Genomic DNA, 12,769 nt, shown 5'->3' with positions numbered 1-12,769 from the left:
GGAAAGTAAGGGTGGGCCGGTACAATCTGTATTCAGCATTAGCAGGTAATAAATAATATGGAATTTGTATACATGGTATAAGTGCCATTGCAAAGAAGCACAACTGTTTAATCATTGAATGTCTGAAATATTCAGGATAACAAAAGTAACAGGGAACACATGTAAACACTGGGTTTTTTTTTTTCTTTTTTTTTTTTATTTAAATGAAAGAAAATGTTTCCTTTTTTCCTCTTCTGTGATTGTCAGGGAAGAGAATCAGTAACTTCAGGGACTTAAAAAAAAAAAAGGAAGAAGCCTTCAAATGTACAGTGAACTTCTGTTCAAAATTCATCCACTTCCCTCTGTCAGGAACAGGAAGCAGAAGTGCTCAAATGATGGTGAAGGAAGATGAATCGCAAACATCTTAGTACCAGCAACAACCACTAAGGTCTAAATGCATACCATATAACAAACCCACCAAGAACAGTGCAGCACCTTTAACTGCAACTGAATTAACTCTGGCTTTCTGGATTGTGGAAAACAAATGTGGAGAACATGCCCTTTTAGCAGGCATTTTTCATTAACACAATATATGACCAGTTTTAAGAGTCTCACTTGGCCTAAGCTCTCCTGCTGTCGCAGTCACAGCATTGTTTGCTCAGAACCTCAGAAATGCACTTCTAGTTTTCCCTATTAAAAGCACAACTTTCAACTCTTTTTTTTTTTTTTTTTTTAAAGCAGAAGAACTGGCCAAACATTAAATGAATGAGCAGAAGAGAGACTCATGAGAAGGAACAAGCCTATCCTTGTACCTTTTTATTATTCCATAGCATGGGACACAGTTAAAAGACTGATGAAGCTGTGAAGTTAAAATAAGTTTTTGCAAACAGCAGATGGAAGGTGCTGAAAGGAAGCTGGCTTTATACTTCATTCTGCAGTACTAACTCCATTTCCAGAGGCTTGATTCAAACAGTAAAGGGATTATGTGGACAACTCCAACCACTCACTGCTGGCATGGTCACTGATAACAGATCACACCTCCTGGACAAACAGCACCAGAGCAGATAGGAACAGCAACAGTGGCGTGGATACCAACCTTGTGTCCTCTCTATTCAAGATATATTGCACCAGAAGATATGTCTTATTTCAGGTACATCAACTACATTTACACATCAAAAATGCCAGGAGGGAAATCACACCAAGCCAACTTTATTCAAATTCCTTAAAATACAACTGAGGATCTTGGTGAGCAGTAACAATGAAGCAATTCGCTAACCATCCTGATGAAGTAGGTATTGCTCCTTTCTGAGAAAATTAAGTCAAAGATTTTAAAGTTTTTTGTCACAGGTTACACAGCAAGTACATGCAAAACAAGAAGCTGAACTCTAATTTGGATCCCACTAACAATGGGATTACCCATCTGCTTCAAGTTAGACTTACTTCCTTGCCAAATTACACCTTATGTGGCCACTGAAAACACTCAACCAGACTGCATGGCCCATGCTAGCTAAATAAAAAATACATAAAGTAAGAACTGAGCCAATTAGCATTACAAAATTACAAGTTTATTGCAAAGTAAAATGAGTTTTTCCCCTCTACAGCATATGCCAGAGCTGTTAAAATTTTATACTTTCAGCTAAATGTTTTCAAAAATCATATCCCAAGTTGTCAGAACCAAGCTTACTACTTGTGTATGTATTCACTTTCACGGAACAGTAAGTACCCTGCATTTATTTATGGTTGATACCCAAATATTTTTCATTAAAGGCTATTAACTCAGGAAGTTGAAGAAAATCCTTAATAAATGATTCCTTAGCCAAACTACAGTGTAAGTATATTGGGAATAAAATGGGAAGTCAATCAAAACAAAACCAAAAAAATTACAAATACCATTTACTATGGTCATGTCAACAACTGTTTGGGTCATCTCTGCCCATCATCACAATATTAGTCCTGTTTTGAACATTCTGCTATTCTGCTTAGCAAGTTAATTACCACAGTTAAACAAGACAGCAAATCAGTCCGTATCTTCAACTAGAGAAATTTCTTCCTTTTTTTCTAGCTTGGATACCTGCAAGTTAAAAGGAAATTGATTCAATAACAACTGAAATAATTATATATATTTTATGCATATATAAAAAGTAATAGTACAAGTAAGTTTGCATTTAATGTCTCTGGTCCTCTCAGATTTCCATCACAAAGCAGTGTAGAGCCCAGATTTCCCAGTAACTGACAGCAGAGTATGCTCTAGGGGACAACTGAGCTAAACAGGGTGTTGCAGTCAAAATGTAAGATCAGACTTTCTTCCTGCCTACCTCCCCAACCTTCCCACATCCGAGTTCTCACTCTCTGTGTTTTGGTCAGTTTGGTGACTTCAGACCAGGCCATAACCTGAAATCCTGCCTCTAACAGAGAGTCTAGAGTAATTAAAACTGAGAGGAAATGCTTTTCATACACACATACACAATTTTACAATACTGACCTTCACTGTTCTTAAAACTTAAGAAAAGCAATTACCTTATATTAAGCTTATATTACCTCTTATTAAGCTAAGCTGTTGTTAAGACTAACAATATAAACAGTTTCAGAAAGTATTCTACAAACTCAAACAAGAGCATGAACTAAGCACAGTGCTTTGTACGTTATCTGTAACTCTGGAAAATCCAGTTCTACATTGCCCAGATCTGTGGGGATATACAGGGAGGGTCATATTAAAAATTCCCTGTTCTTATATTCTTCCTTCAACATCTGCTACTGGTCATAAGACACACACAAAGATACTCAGGCTGATAAATCTTTTGGTTTGACCAAATGCAGCTGATCTCGTGTAAGCACTGGAAAAAGCAGAAGACAGACTTGCAGATACGTAATCATCAGGGGCAAGCATGGCAGCTTTCTTCTGCGCTGTGTCACTGGTCCTTCATATTATGCCAGCTATTAAAATCCCAATGAACATTCCGGCACCTAGAAAGTGTTAAAGTGCACGCTCTGACCACATATCCTTTATGTAAGGTACAACTCAAAGGCAGAAGCTACTGGAGTTCCTAGGGCTTCTCTATACCCCTAGGAATTTATCACCCAGGTGGAACCTTCAGCTAGCTAGAGGTTAATAATATTAAGACTCCAAGGGCAAATCTGGCAACTGCCAGCAAACGCTATTATCTCAACTTCCTCTTACTGCTGTTCCTTCTGCAGCAAATACAGATGCACTTTTGCACTTCAAAGAATGGGTAACTACATTGGCTTGACTACAGTACAAGCATCCAAAGTAGAAAAGTACTTTTCACAAATCCAACGGATTTCTCTATCATAGGCGCTCCAAACCATTTCCCTTCACACATTGGCTTAAGATTTGATTTGACTCTTCTACAAGAAAACCCAGCATTACCTAAGTAAAGGTGAATTTTACATCATTCAGAGTTTATGCCTTATTTTCAGTCCTGTTACTACACCAAAAAAGCCTTAAGTGCAGATTAAGTCCCAAGAGCACAATTATAAGTGAGACACTGTACTACAGAGTGCTTGTCTTCAGAATTACAGTTGTGCTGGATATGCACAGTAAGCGGAAACACTTACAGTATTCCCTTTCTTGAATAGGGAAGATCTGACTCATCTAACTGCAAATCATCATTTTCCAGTCTTGCAAAAAGCTAACTCATCGTTATGGATATCAGATCACATTACTGCTGCCTACATAACAGATTCTTCCCCAAACTTGACTCCCAGTTTCCAGGAATAAGTTGCAATGGCTAGTACCCTTGCACAGTACTACTATTACATACACGTCTAGTTAAAGACTGTAATAATATCCTGGATCACGAAGAGATCTTTATCACAGTTACTGTAAGCATTAAATAATTACATTTTGGTCCAGACCCTACAAAAATATTTTACCCAACTCCCATTGAGGCCAAAAGAACTTTTGTCATGGACTTTAGTGGGAAAAAGTCCAAAATGATGGAGAAAAATCTTCCACCATACAGACCTATAAAACACTGCTGCACATGGCAGGTTTCATCCTACGTTTAAAGGTAATAAAACACCATTACAACATGTCTGGCATTTCACAGACAAGGGAATTAATATTTTATTACACATATAAACATATTCTTAAGAGCAACTGAAGTGTAAAATCTCTGGCAGAAAAAAAGAACCTTCAAGGTGCTAAAATTCTTCAGCACTTTTGCCTTTAAAAATGCATTAAAATAACATCAAAGGCATAACTAAAAAATACAACGTTAAGCACAGGTCTGATAATTGCTTGAGCCCCTCCACACCTCACAGTGCTCAAACTAAGCACTGTACCATTACTATTTCTGTATCTGAGCAAACATATTTGTGAGTCAACTGACTTAAGGTTGTAGAAGCAGGTTGGAGAAGCTTTCACAACAAATTGCTGCCTTCTACTGGCTTTTCCTCCACAGTCGCAGGTCAAGTCTTAATCTCATAATTAAACAAATCCCGAACTGAAACTAAAACACATAAACTTGTTCTCTGCATTAGCACAGTGAGTATGGGTACACCTATTAGTTTCTGGCCTCAGTACATATATTCTCTTTCTTTTCTCTCTTCTCGCTTTCACAGCATTACAACATGCTGTACTTAACAACAGAAACAAAACAAAACAAACGACATGGCCTACACTGAACCCAGAGAATTCTGAGCCTCACAGCTATGTGAAAAGAACACTCACAAGAATTTGTTATAACTATTACTCCTAAATGCTAGCAGTCTTCTATTGGAGATTCACTGGAACTGAGCTGGTCCCATTGTGAGGGCTTTAAATACAAAACTACACAAGAAGCAGAAGGCATTTACCTCTTCATCTATACACCTAAATTGCCAGGACCATGTACTGTTATAAAGGAAAGGCCTCAGGTCAAACCGGTTGTCATCTGGACTGTAGTTTTCAGCATGGTAGGAAGGAGTGAGGGTGGTCATTTTATGTCTGTTAAGTGAATACATCCTGAAGAAATGCTTAACCTTTGATGCCACCTGGTGTACAAAGAATATAGCTTTAAATCACATGAAGATTCTTAGTATTTAAAAAATCTAGAGAACTGTATTTTGGAGACTGTACTCTAGCTTTACACATCCATTTTATTCCATTAACATTTTCATAAATTATCTACCACTAGTATGAATCCCTGTGGATGACCCTGCCTATAAGAGGCACTCAAGACCATTTCCAGACGCTCAGAAGTACACACCAACCTCTCCAATTCAGGTGAAAATCTGACCTTGTTCCTTTATGCACAAGAAGAGAAAAACTACGTAACAGCAAAGCAGATAGCTCTGCAGCATAGATATTCTTTCAAAGCAAGAGCCAAGTTCTGTCTCACAATACACAACCACAAGGCTTCAAGAGTAGTTAGCCATGTGTATTGCAGAGAATACTTTTCCCCTGAAGGCATAGTTCTGAAGTAATTATTTTCAAGTTACCCAATTACTGTTCTAACAACATGCAACACAGACAACAGACTGCATTAATTTAGGAGACGCATACCAATTCTTCCAGCATATTATGCTACAGCTGTAGAATAATCTCTAAACACAGAATAATTAAACTATCTTTTTCCATTCAAAGGAACTCTACTCAACCTTTCTCCAAACATACTCTTTTTTGGCAAAGACATTATACAATTTGATTATTTTTTTTAATATTACCTCTCTTGGAGCACAAATTTCCTTCCACATGTTAATCAGCTTACAGAACATACTGTATGGTCCAGCCTTTGCAATTTTTCTTAATTTGCCATAGATGGAGAGCTCTGCATATGTCGTTCCCATATCCACCTGCAATCCGCACACACAAAGTCACTGAAAATATTAACAATGCAAATTATAATTCAGTTTTATGGATTACAATAACCCAGTTTAAGCAAACATCAAAATGAAATAGCCACTGATCAGAAAGATAATCATATTACAAGCAAAAGAAAAAGTACCTACTGAAATCTCTCTGAAATAGGAGATGTGAAATCTTTCCATGAATGTATCTGATTTGTATTTGATCTGGCCAGTGAAAACATCTCTTTTCTGACAAATAATTGTTCATTTTCCCTTCTAGGTGGCTTAAACATAGTGTATTTCAGTAAGATAAGGCCAAATAAAGAAAGCCACTAGTTCTAGTTCAGCAACCTACTGCTGTATCATAAAGACCTTCAGTCTTTAATAATTAAATTAAGACATTTTACAACATGCTGATCAATAAGCATGGATACAGACAAAAGCAAACACTAGTTATTGGACAAAAATCAAATTTGGAGATAAGGCTTACCAGAGCATTTTAAAGTCACTGCCCATTACCTCATCAGTTTGAGCCACTTGTCCATCCACCAGGGGCTCTAACTCTGCAGTGGGTGGAGCTGACATGATACTGTAAGAAAAAGGTAAAAAGAAAAACATTAATTCTATCCAGCTTTGTGAATACTAGTTAACAAACTAGTTTGCTAAGCCTGGTTTGTTAAAAATCAAATGCTTTATTCAAAACTTCTTCAGGACATAAGCTACTAAAGAACTAGATAATGCTAAAGAAGTGACACTTGCAAGCTGTTCCAGGTTTAAAAAGCAATGCTTTATACCAAAACGTAAAGCATCTGGTTCACACAATATGAAGACAGGCTAAGAAAGTTGGGCTGTTCAGCCTGGAGAAGAGAAGCTGCGTGGAGACATCAGAGCAGCCTTCCAGTATCTGAAAGGGGGCCTACAAGGATGCCAGAGAGGGACTCTTCATCGAGGACTGTAGTGATAGCATAAGGGGTTACGGGTTTAAACTAAAAGAGGGAAAGTTCAGGGTAGATATAAGGAAGAAGTTCTTCCCTGTGAGGGTAGTGGGACATTGGCACAGGCTGCCCAGAGAAACTGTGGCTGCCCCATCCCTGGCAGTATTCAAGGCCAGGTCAGACAGAACCTTGGGCGACATGGTCTAGTGGGAAAGTGTCCCTGTCCATGGCAAGGGGTTGGAACTGGATGATCTTAAGGTCCTTTCTAACCCAAACCATTCTATGAATCTGTGATTCTATGATTAACACCACCAATGTTTGCATATAGTAACTCCTAAGCCTAGCAGCATTTTCAACACCCAGCAATGTACATTGTGTAAGCCACACAATCATTTAAAAACACAGCAATGTGCAGAACACTCTTCTTCACTACCATTTGCAGTATTACTGTAGCATAACTCTATTAATAGAAAAAAACAAAACACCAAAGCATATTGTCCACAGTATGCTGCATACAAATGCAGTCACCAAGCACCACTGCTTCACTGCTCACCTTCTGAGGGCTGTGAGGTGAAAATTTTCAATGCAATACTGAATGAAGTTCTTCAGATCAGTCTTGCTGATTCCACCAATGGGATTGATATCAGCACTTGAGCAATCATACTTTGTCAGGTAACCTCGGAGACTGAGTAAAAGAGGACATGTTAGAGAGGAATAGGAAATAATAATGTGAGTATAATCGATAATAGTTTATACTATAGAGAATATATATATGTAGTATGAATACAGGGAAAACCAGACTGCATGTTATTAATGTATTTATACATCAGAGGCAAACATGCTCAGCTGCAACAGGGGTATTCTAAAGCTAGGAAATTGCCAGGAGGATGAAAATGATATTTTAAACCATTCCGAAGCACTACAAAACTACCCATGCTAAAGTAATGGATCTGATGCAAAACACTCAAAAAAAACCCAAAACATTCACACCAAAACACTCACAGTACCTGCACATACTATTCTCATAGCTTTAGAGGTTATCAATCCCACATTCTTATGGGGATTGCTTTAATCTTCAAATAGTCAGCTGTAAGGTCAATAGCCCAAGTTTCTAAAGGCTCTTTTTTCAACTGATAATTCACAGCTTAATTGCTGATACAACAATTGAAAGATACAACCAATAAGAGATTGGAAAGTTAACCTGGTAACTACACAGGCAAGCTCTACTGAAAACAGCTAAGGAAGGAACATTTCAGTGGAAGACTTTGACAATACTTTGGCTGAATTTCTGAAAATTACACATTTTTCCATTGAGTCCGATCCAACTATTTTCTTTAATTTCACTGCTATCAGTGTACTTTTAGCTTGTTACGTGTTTTTGGTAACACTACACTGGGATTGGTAGAGTTGCAAGAAAATGCAGTGACCTGCTCCCCATTCACCTGGCTTTAGGTCTCTAACTCCTACCAACCTTTCATCCACATTGGCTGATCCTAGCACCAGAAGTCCCCCTGGCATCCCACGAGTCCATAGTGTCAGCTGGGCAAACAGGTAGGCAAGGACCATTCTTATTCTAGCCTGCAAAGCAAAATGAAAAATAAAGCTGACTTGAGAAGCAGAATAATTCCTCCCAAATCACTTTTCTTAATCAATTCCCTAAACAAACCCACAAGGAACAAAATACAAGAGGGGCAACCATTACTGCAAGAAGTATGGTCTTGTGGAGAAGATGCCAAACACATGTAGAAAAGCCAGACTTAAGTATCCACTACTGCCACAGACTTCCATCACCAAGCAAGTTCATTCTATTACAAATTGCAGAATGGGGAATAGTTGCCATTTCCTTACCTCCTGAAAGCTTCAGTAAGGATCCATGATAGATATAGCATGCAGATAACCCATCTGTCTACTGTACTCTTTTATAGAGCATTAGACAAAAGGGACTTACTTACATAAAATATGTAAAAAGTTCTCTTTGCTTTTGTCCCCTGAAACTCAAACTTTTCTAAGGGTGATCTCATGGTTTAAGCCCAGTCAGTAACTCAGAACCACGCAGCTGTTCGCTCACTCCCCCCGTTCTTACTCCCCCCTCTCTGTCGTGGTTTAAACCCAGTCAGGTAACTTGTTCACTCACTCCCAGTGAGTGGTGCCGAGCTGACAACAATCAAGGTCCGTGTTCGTCTCCCCCCCCTCCCTGCACCGGGGCTCTCCCCTTCCCCGCTCCCGGAGGAACGGGGAGGAGGATCGAGAGAGTGCAACTCCTACGGGTTGAGACAAGAACAGTCCAGCAACAAATCACCACCGCTACTATCAGCTAAAAACAATGATAAGGGAAAATAACAAGGGAAGAGAATACGATACCACCGGCCAAGAAAACGAGTTCCACCCGGAAGCCCCTGTCCTTCCGGGTAACTCCCAGTTACCCCCCACCCCGGGCATGACGTGCTGTGGTATGGAATACCTCCCCGGCTAGCCCGGGTCAGGCGCCCCGTCTCTGCTTCCTCACAGCTTCCCCTCTTCCCTGGCAGAGCATGAGCCTCACAGAGTCCTTGGTCAGGGTAAACATCACTTAGCAACAACCGACAACATCGGCTTCACCAACGCTGTTCTCAAAACTAGAAGTCAAAACACAGCACTGCACCAGTTAACATAAAGGAAAAAACATGACTGCTACTGCTGAACCCAGGACATTATCCACCCCTTATTCCATACCATTCACGTCGTGCTCAGATCCCACATTTTCAATACACCATCGCTCTCCCACATATATACATCCATATACATACAGACCAAGAGGAAAAAAATCATTTTCTTAGTGCATGGACCAATCCCTATAATGCTGCCGAGTCCATCCGGTCCATGATGTTCCAAGTTCATTTTCTGTTGGGATGATGGCTGGAGGGAAGTCAGGGCCAGTCGCTGGTGACCTGGAGACATCTAGTTGATGGGCTATAAAAGCATTACACAGCAGGCAACAGCATACAATTGAGTTCACTGGCTGTTTTCCCCTAAAATCAAATCCCCTTGAGGTATACATCGGACTTCCCCATCTTCCCGCATTACCCACCAAGTATATCCAGGTCCCTGAGCAAAAGCAATCCCACGAGTGGGTTTGCCTTTACCTGAAGCAGGAATAACCCAGACTGTCTTCCCCAGCAAATTCTTCATATGCACCACGGGAACTTTGTCCCCCTCTACAATATGTAAAAGTTCTGACTGGGCTGGGCCAGCCCTGTTGGCAGATCCTCTGGTGTTGACCAACCAGGTGGCCTTTGGTAAATGTGTATCCCAATGCTTGAAAGTTCCCCCACCCATCGCTCTCAGTGTAGTTTTTAACAGCCCATTGTACCGTTCGATTTTCCCAGAGGCTGGTGCATGGTAGGGGATGTGATATACCCACTCAATGCCATGCTCTTTGGCCCAAATATCTATAAGGTTATTCCGGAAATGAGTCCCATTGTCTGACTCAATTCTCTCTGGGGTGCCGTGTCGCCACAAAATCTGTTTCTCAAGGCCCAGGATGGTGTTCCGGGCAGTGGCATGGGGCACAGCGTATGTTTCCAGCCACCCGGTGGTTGCTTCCACCATGGTAAGCACATGGCGCTTGCCTTGGCGGGTTGGTGGCAGTGTGATATAGTCAATCTGCCAGGCCTCCCCATATTTATACTTCAACCATCGTCCTCCATACCAAAGAGGCTTTAACCGCTTGGCTTGTTTAATTGCAGCACATGTTTCACACTCATGAATAACCTGGGCAATAGTGTCCATTGTTAAGTCCACCCCTCGGTCACGGGCCCATCTATATGTTGCATCTCTGCCCTGATGGCCTGAAGTGTCATGGGCCCACCGGGCCAAAAATAATTCACCTTTATGTTGCCAATCTAAGTCCATCTGAGCCACTTCAATCTTAGCCGCTTTATCCACTTGTTGGTTGTTCTGGTGTTCCTCAGTGGCCAGACTCTTGGGTACATGGGCATCTACATGACGTACCTTCACCACCAGGTTCTGCACCCGGGCAGCAATATCTTTCCACAGTGCAGCAGCCCAGATGGGTTTACCTCTGCGTTGCCAGTTGCTCTGCTTCCATTGCTTCAACCACCCCCACAGGGCATTTGCCACCATCCATGAGTCAGTATAGAGATAAAGTACTGGCCACTTTTCTCGTTCAGCAATGTCCAGGGCCAGCTGGATGGCTTTCACCTCGGCAAATTGACTCGATTCACCCTCTCCTTCAGCAGTTTCTGCAACTTGTCGTCCAGGACTCCATACAGCTGCCTTCCATCTCCGATGCTTTCCCACAATACGGCAAGAGCCATCAGTAAACAAGGCATACTGCTTTTCACTTTCTGACAGTTTATTATATGGTGGTGCCTCTTCAGCACGCACCACCTCCTCCTCTGGTGACATTCCGAAATCTTTGCCCTCTGGCCAGTCCATGATGACTTCTAGAATGCCTGGACGACTGGGATTTCCTATTCGAGTTCGTTGTGTAATTAGTGCAGCCCATTTACTCCATGTAGCATCAGTTGCATGATGTGTAGAGGAGACCCTGCCTTTGAACATCCAGCCCAGCACGGGCAGCCGGGGTGCCAGGAGGAGCTGTGCTTCAGTGCCAATCACTTCTGAAGCAGCTCGAACCCCTTCATAGGCTGCCAGTATCTCTTTCTCAGTTGGGGTATAGCTGGCCTCAGATCCTTTGTATCCCCGACTCCAAAAGCCGAGGGGTCGACCTCGAGTCTCCCCTGGAGCTTTCTGCCAGAGGCTCCAGGTAGGACCGTTCTCCCCAGCTGCAGTGTACAGCACATTTTTTACATCTGGTCCGGTTCGGACTGGTCCAAGGGCTACTGCATGAACTATCTCGCGTTTAATTTGCTCAAAGGCTTGTTGCTGCTCAGGGCCCCATTTAAAATCATTCTTCTTCCGGGTCACATGATAGAGAGGGCTTACAATCGAACTGTAATTTGGGATGTGCATTCTCCAGAACCCCACTGCACCCAAGAAAGCTTGCGTTTCTTTCTTATTAGTTGGTGGAGACATTGCTGTTATCTTGTTGATCACATCTGTGGGGATCTGTCTACGTCCATCTTGCCATTTTATTCCCAAAAATTGAATCTCCTGTGCAGGTCCCTTGACCTTACTCCGTTTTATGGCAAAACCGGCTTTCAGCAGGATTTGGATTATTTTCCTCCCTTTCTCAAAGACTTCTTCCGCTGTATCGCCCCACACAATAATGTCATCAATGTATTGCAGGTGTTCTGGAGCTTGCCCCTGTTCCAGTGCAGTCTGGATCAGTCCATGGCAAATGGTAGGGCTGTGTTTCCACCCCTGGGGCAGTCGGTTCCAAGTGAACTGGACACCCCTCCAAGTAAAAGCAAACTGTGGCCTGCACTCCGCTGCCAAAGGAATGGAGAAAAATGCATTGGCAATATCAATCGTGGCATACCACTTGGCTGCTTTTGACTCTAGTTCATACTGAAGTTCTAGCATGTCCGGTACGGCAGCACTCAATGGTGGTGTGACTTCATTCAGGCCACGATAGTCTACTGTTAGTCTCCATTCTCCATTAGACTTTCGCACTGGCCATATGGGGCTATTGAAGGGTGAGCGGGTCCTGCTGATCACCCCCTGACTCTCCAGTCTACGGATCAGCTGATGGATGGGAATCAGGGAGTCTCGGTTGGTGCGATATTGCCGCCGGTGCACTGTTGCGGTCGCAATTGGCACTTGTTGTTCTTCAACTTTCAGCAACCCCACAGCAGAGGGATCTTCTGAGAGACCAGGCAAGGTGGACAGCTGCTCAATTTCCTCAGTCTCCAAAGCAGCAATACCAAAAGCCCACCGGTACCCTTTTGGGTCTTTGAAGTACCCTCTCTTGAGGTAGTCTATGCCGAGGATGCATGGAGCCTCTGGACCAGTCACAATAGGGTGCTTTTGCCACTCCCTCCCAGTCAGGCTGATTTCAGCCTCCAGCACAGTCAACTCTTGGGATCCTCCTGTTACTCCAGAAATATAGATGGGTTCCACCCCTTGACAGCTTGATGGCATCAGGGTACACTGTGCACCGG

General features: G+C 42.1%; 2 protein-coding genes across 5 annotated transcripts in view; one reads left to right on the top strand and one right to left on the bottom strand.

Moving 5' to 3' along the window:
* Nucleotides 1-1,245: 1,245 nt before the first annotated feature.
* Nucleotides 1,246-12,769, top strand: part of DHCR7 (7-dehydrocholesterol reductase) — a 42,923-nt gene continuing 31,399 nt past the window's right edge. The window contains exon 1 of the mRNA XM_061453105.1: nt 1,246-1,267. The gene's annotated coding sequence lies outside the window, so the exon portion shown is untranslated. The remainder of the gene's footprint in view (nt 1,268-12,769) is intronic.
* The window catches only part of NADSYN1 (NAD synthetase 1), a 32,291-nt gene continuing 21,044 nt past the window's right edge, over nt 1,523-12,769 (bottom strand). For 2 of the 4 annotated variants that reach the window (XM_061453103.1, XM_061453104.1), the window contains 6 exons: nt 8,176-8,282; nt 7,258-7,389; nt 6,289-6,358; nt 5,647-5,775; nt 4,798-4,974; nt 1,523-2,050 (listed from right to left, as the gene is read on the bottom strand). In XM_061453103.1, coding sequence (XP_061309087.1) covers nt 1,997-2,050; nt 4,798-4,974; nt 5,647-5,775; nt 6,289-6,358; nt 7,258-7,389; nt 8,176-8,282 — 669 coding nt within the window. In that variant the 3' untranslated portion in view covers nt 1,523-1,996. Of the gene's footprint in view, nt 2,051-2,845; nt 2,944-4,797; nt 4,975-5,646; nt 5,776-6,259; nt 6,359-7,257; nt 7,390-8,175; nt 8,283-12,769 lie in introns of those variants that run through there. The other 2 variants (XR_009743329.1, XR_009743330.1) reach the window with 2 other exon arrangements.

Source organism: Pezoporus flaviventris, unplaced genomic scaffold, assembly GCF_033815535.1.
Source record: "Pezoporus flaviventris isolate CSIRO_AGI_PZ_B2104156 unplaced genomic scaffold, CSIRO_AGI_Pfla_v1 ptg000014l, whole genome shotgun sequence".
NCBI lineage: Eukaryota > Metazoa > Chordata > Aves > Psittaciformes > Psittacidae > Pezoporus > Pezoporus flaviventris.
The sequence above is the reverse complement of the archived record's forward strand: the minus strand, read 5'-3'. Positions and strand labels throughout refer to the sequence as shown.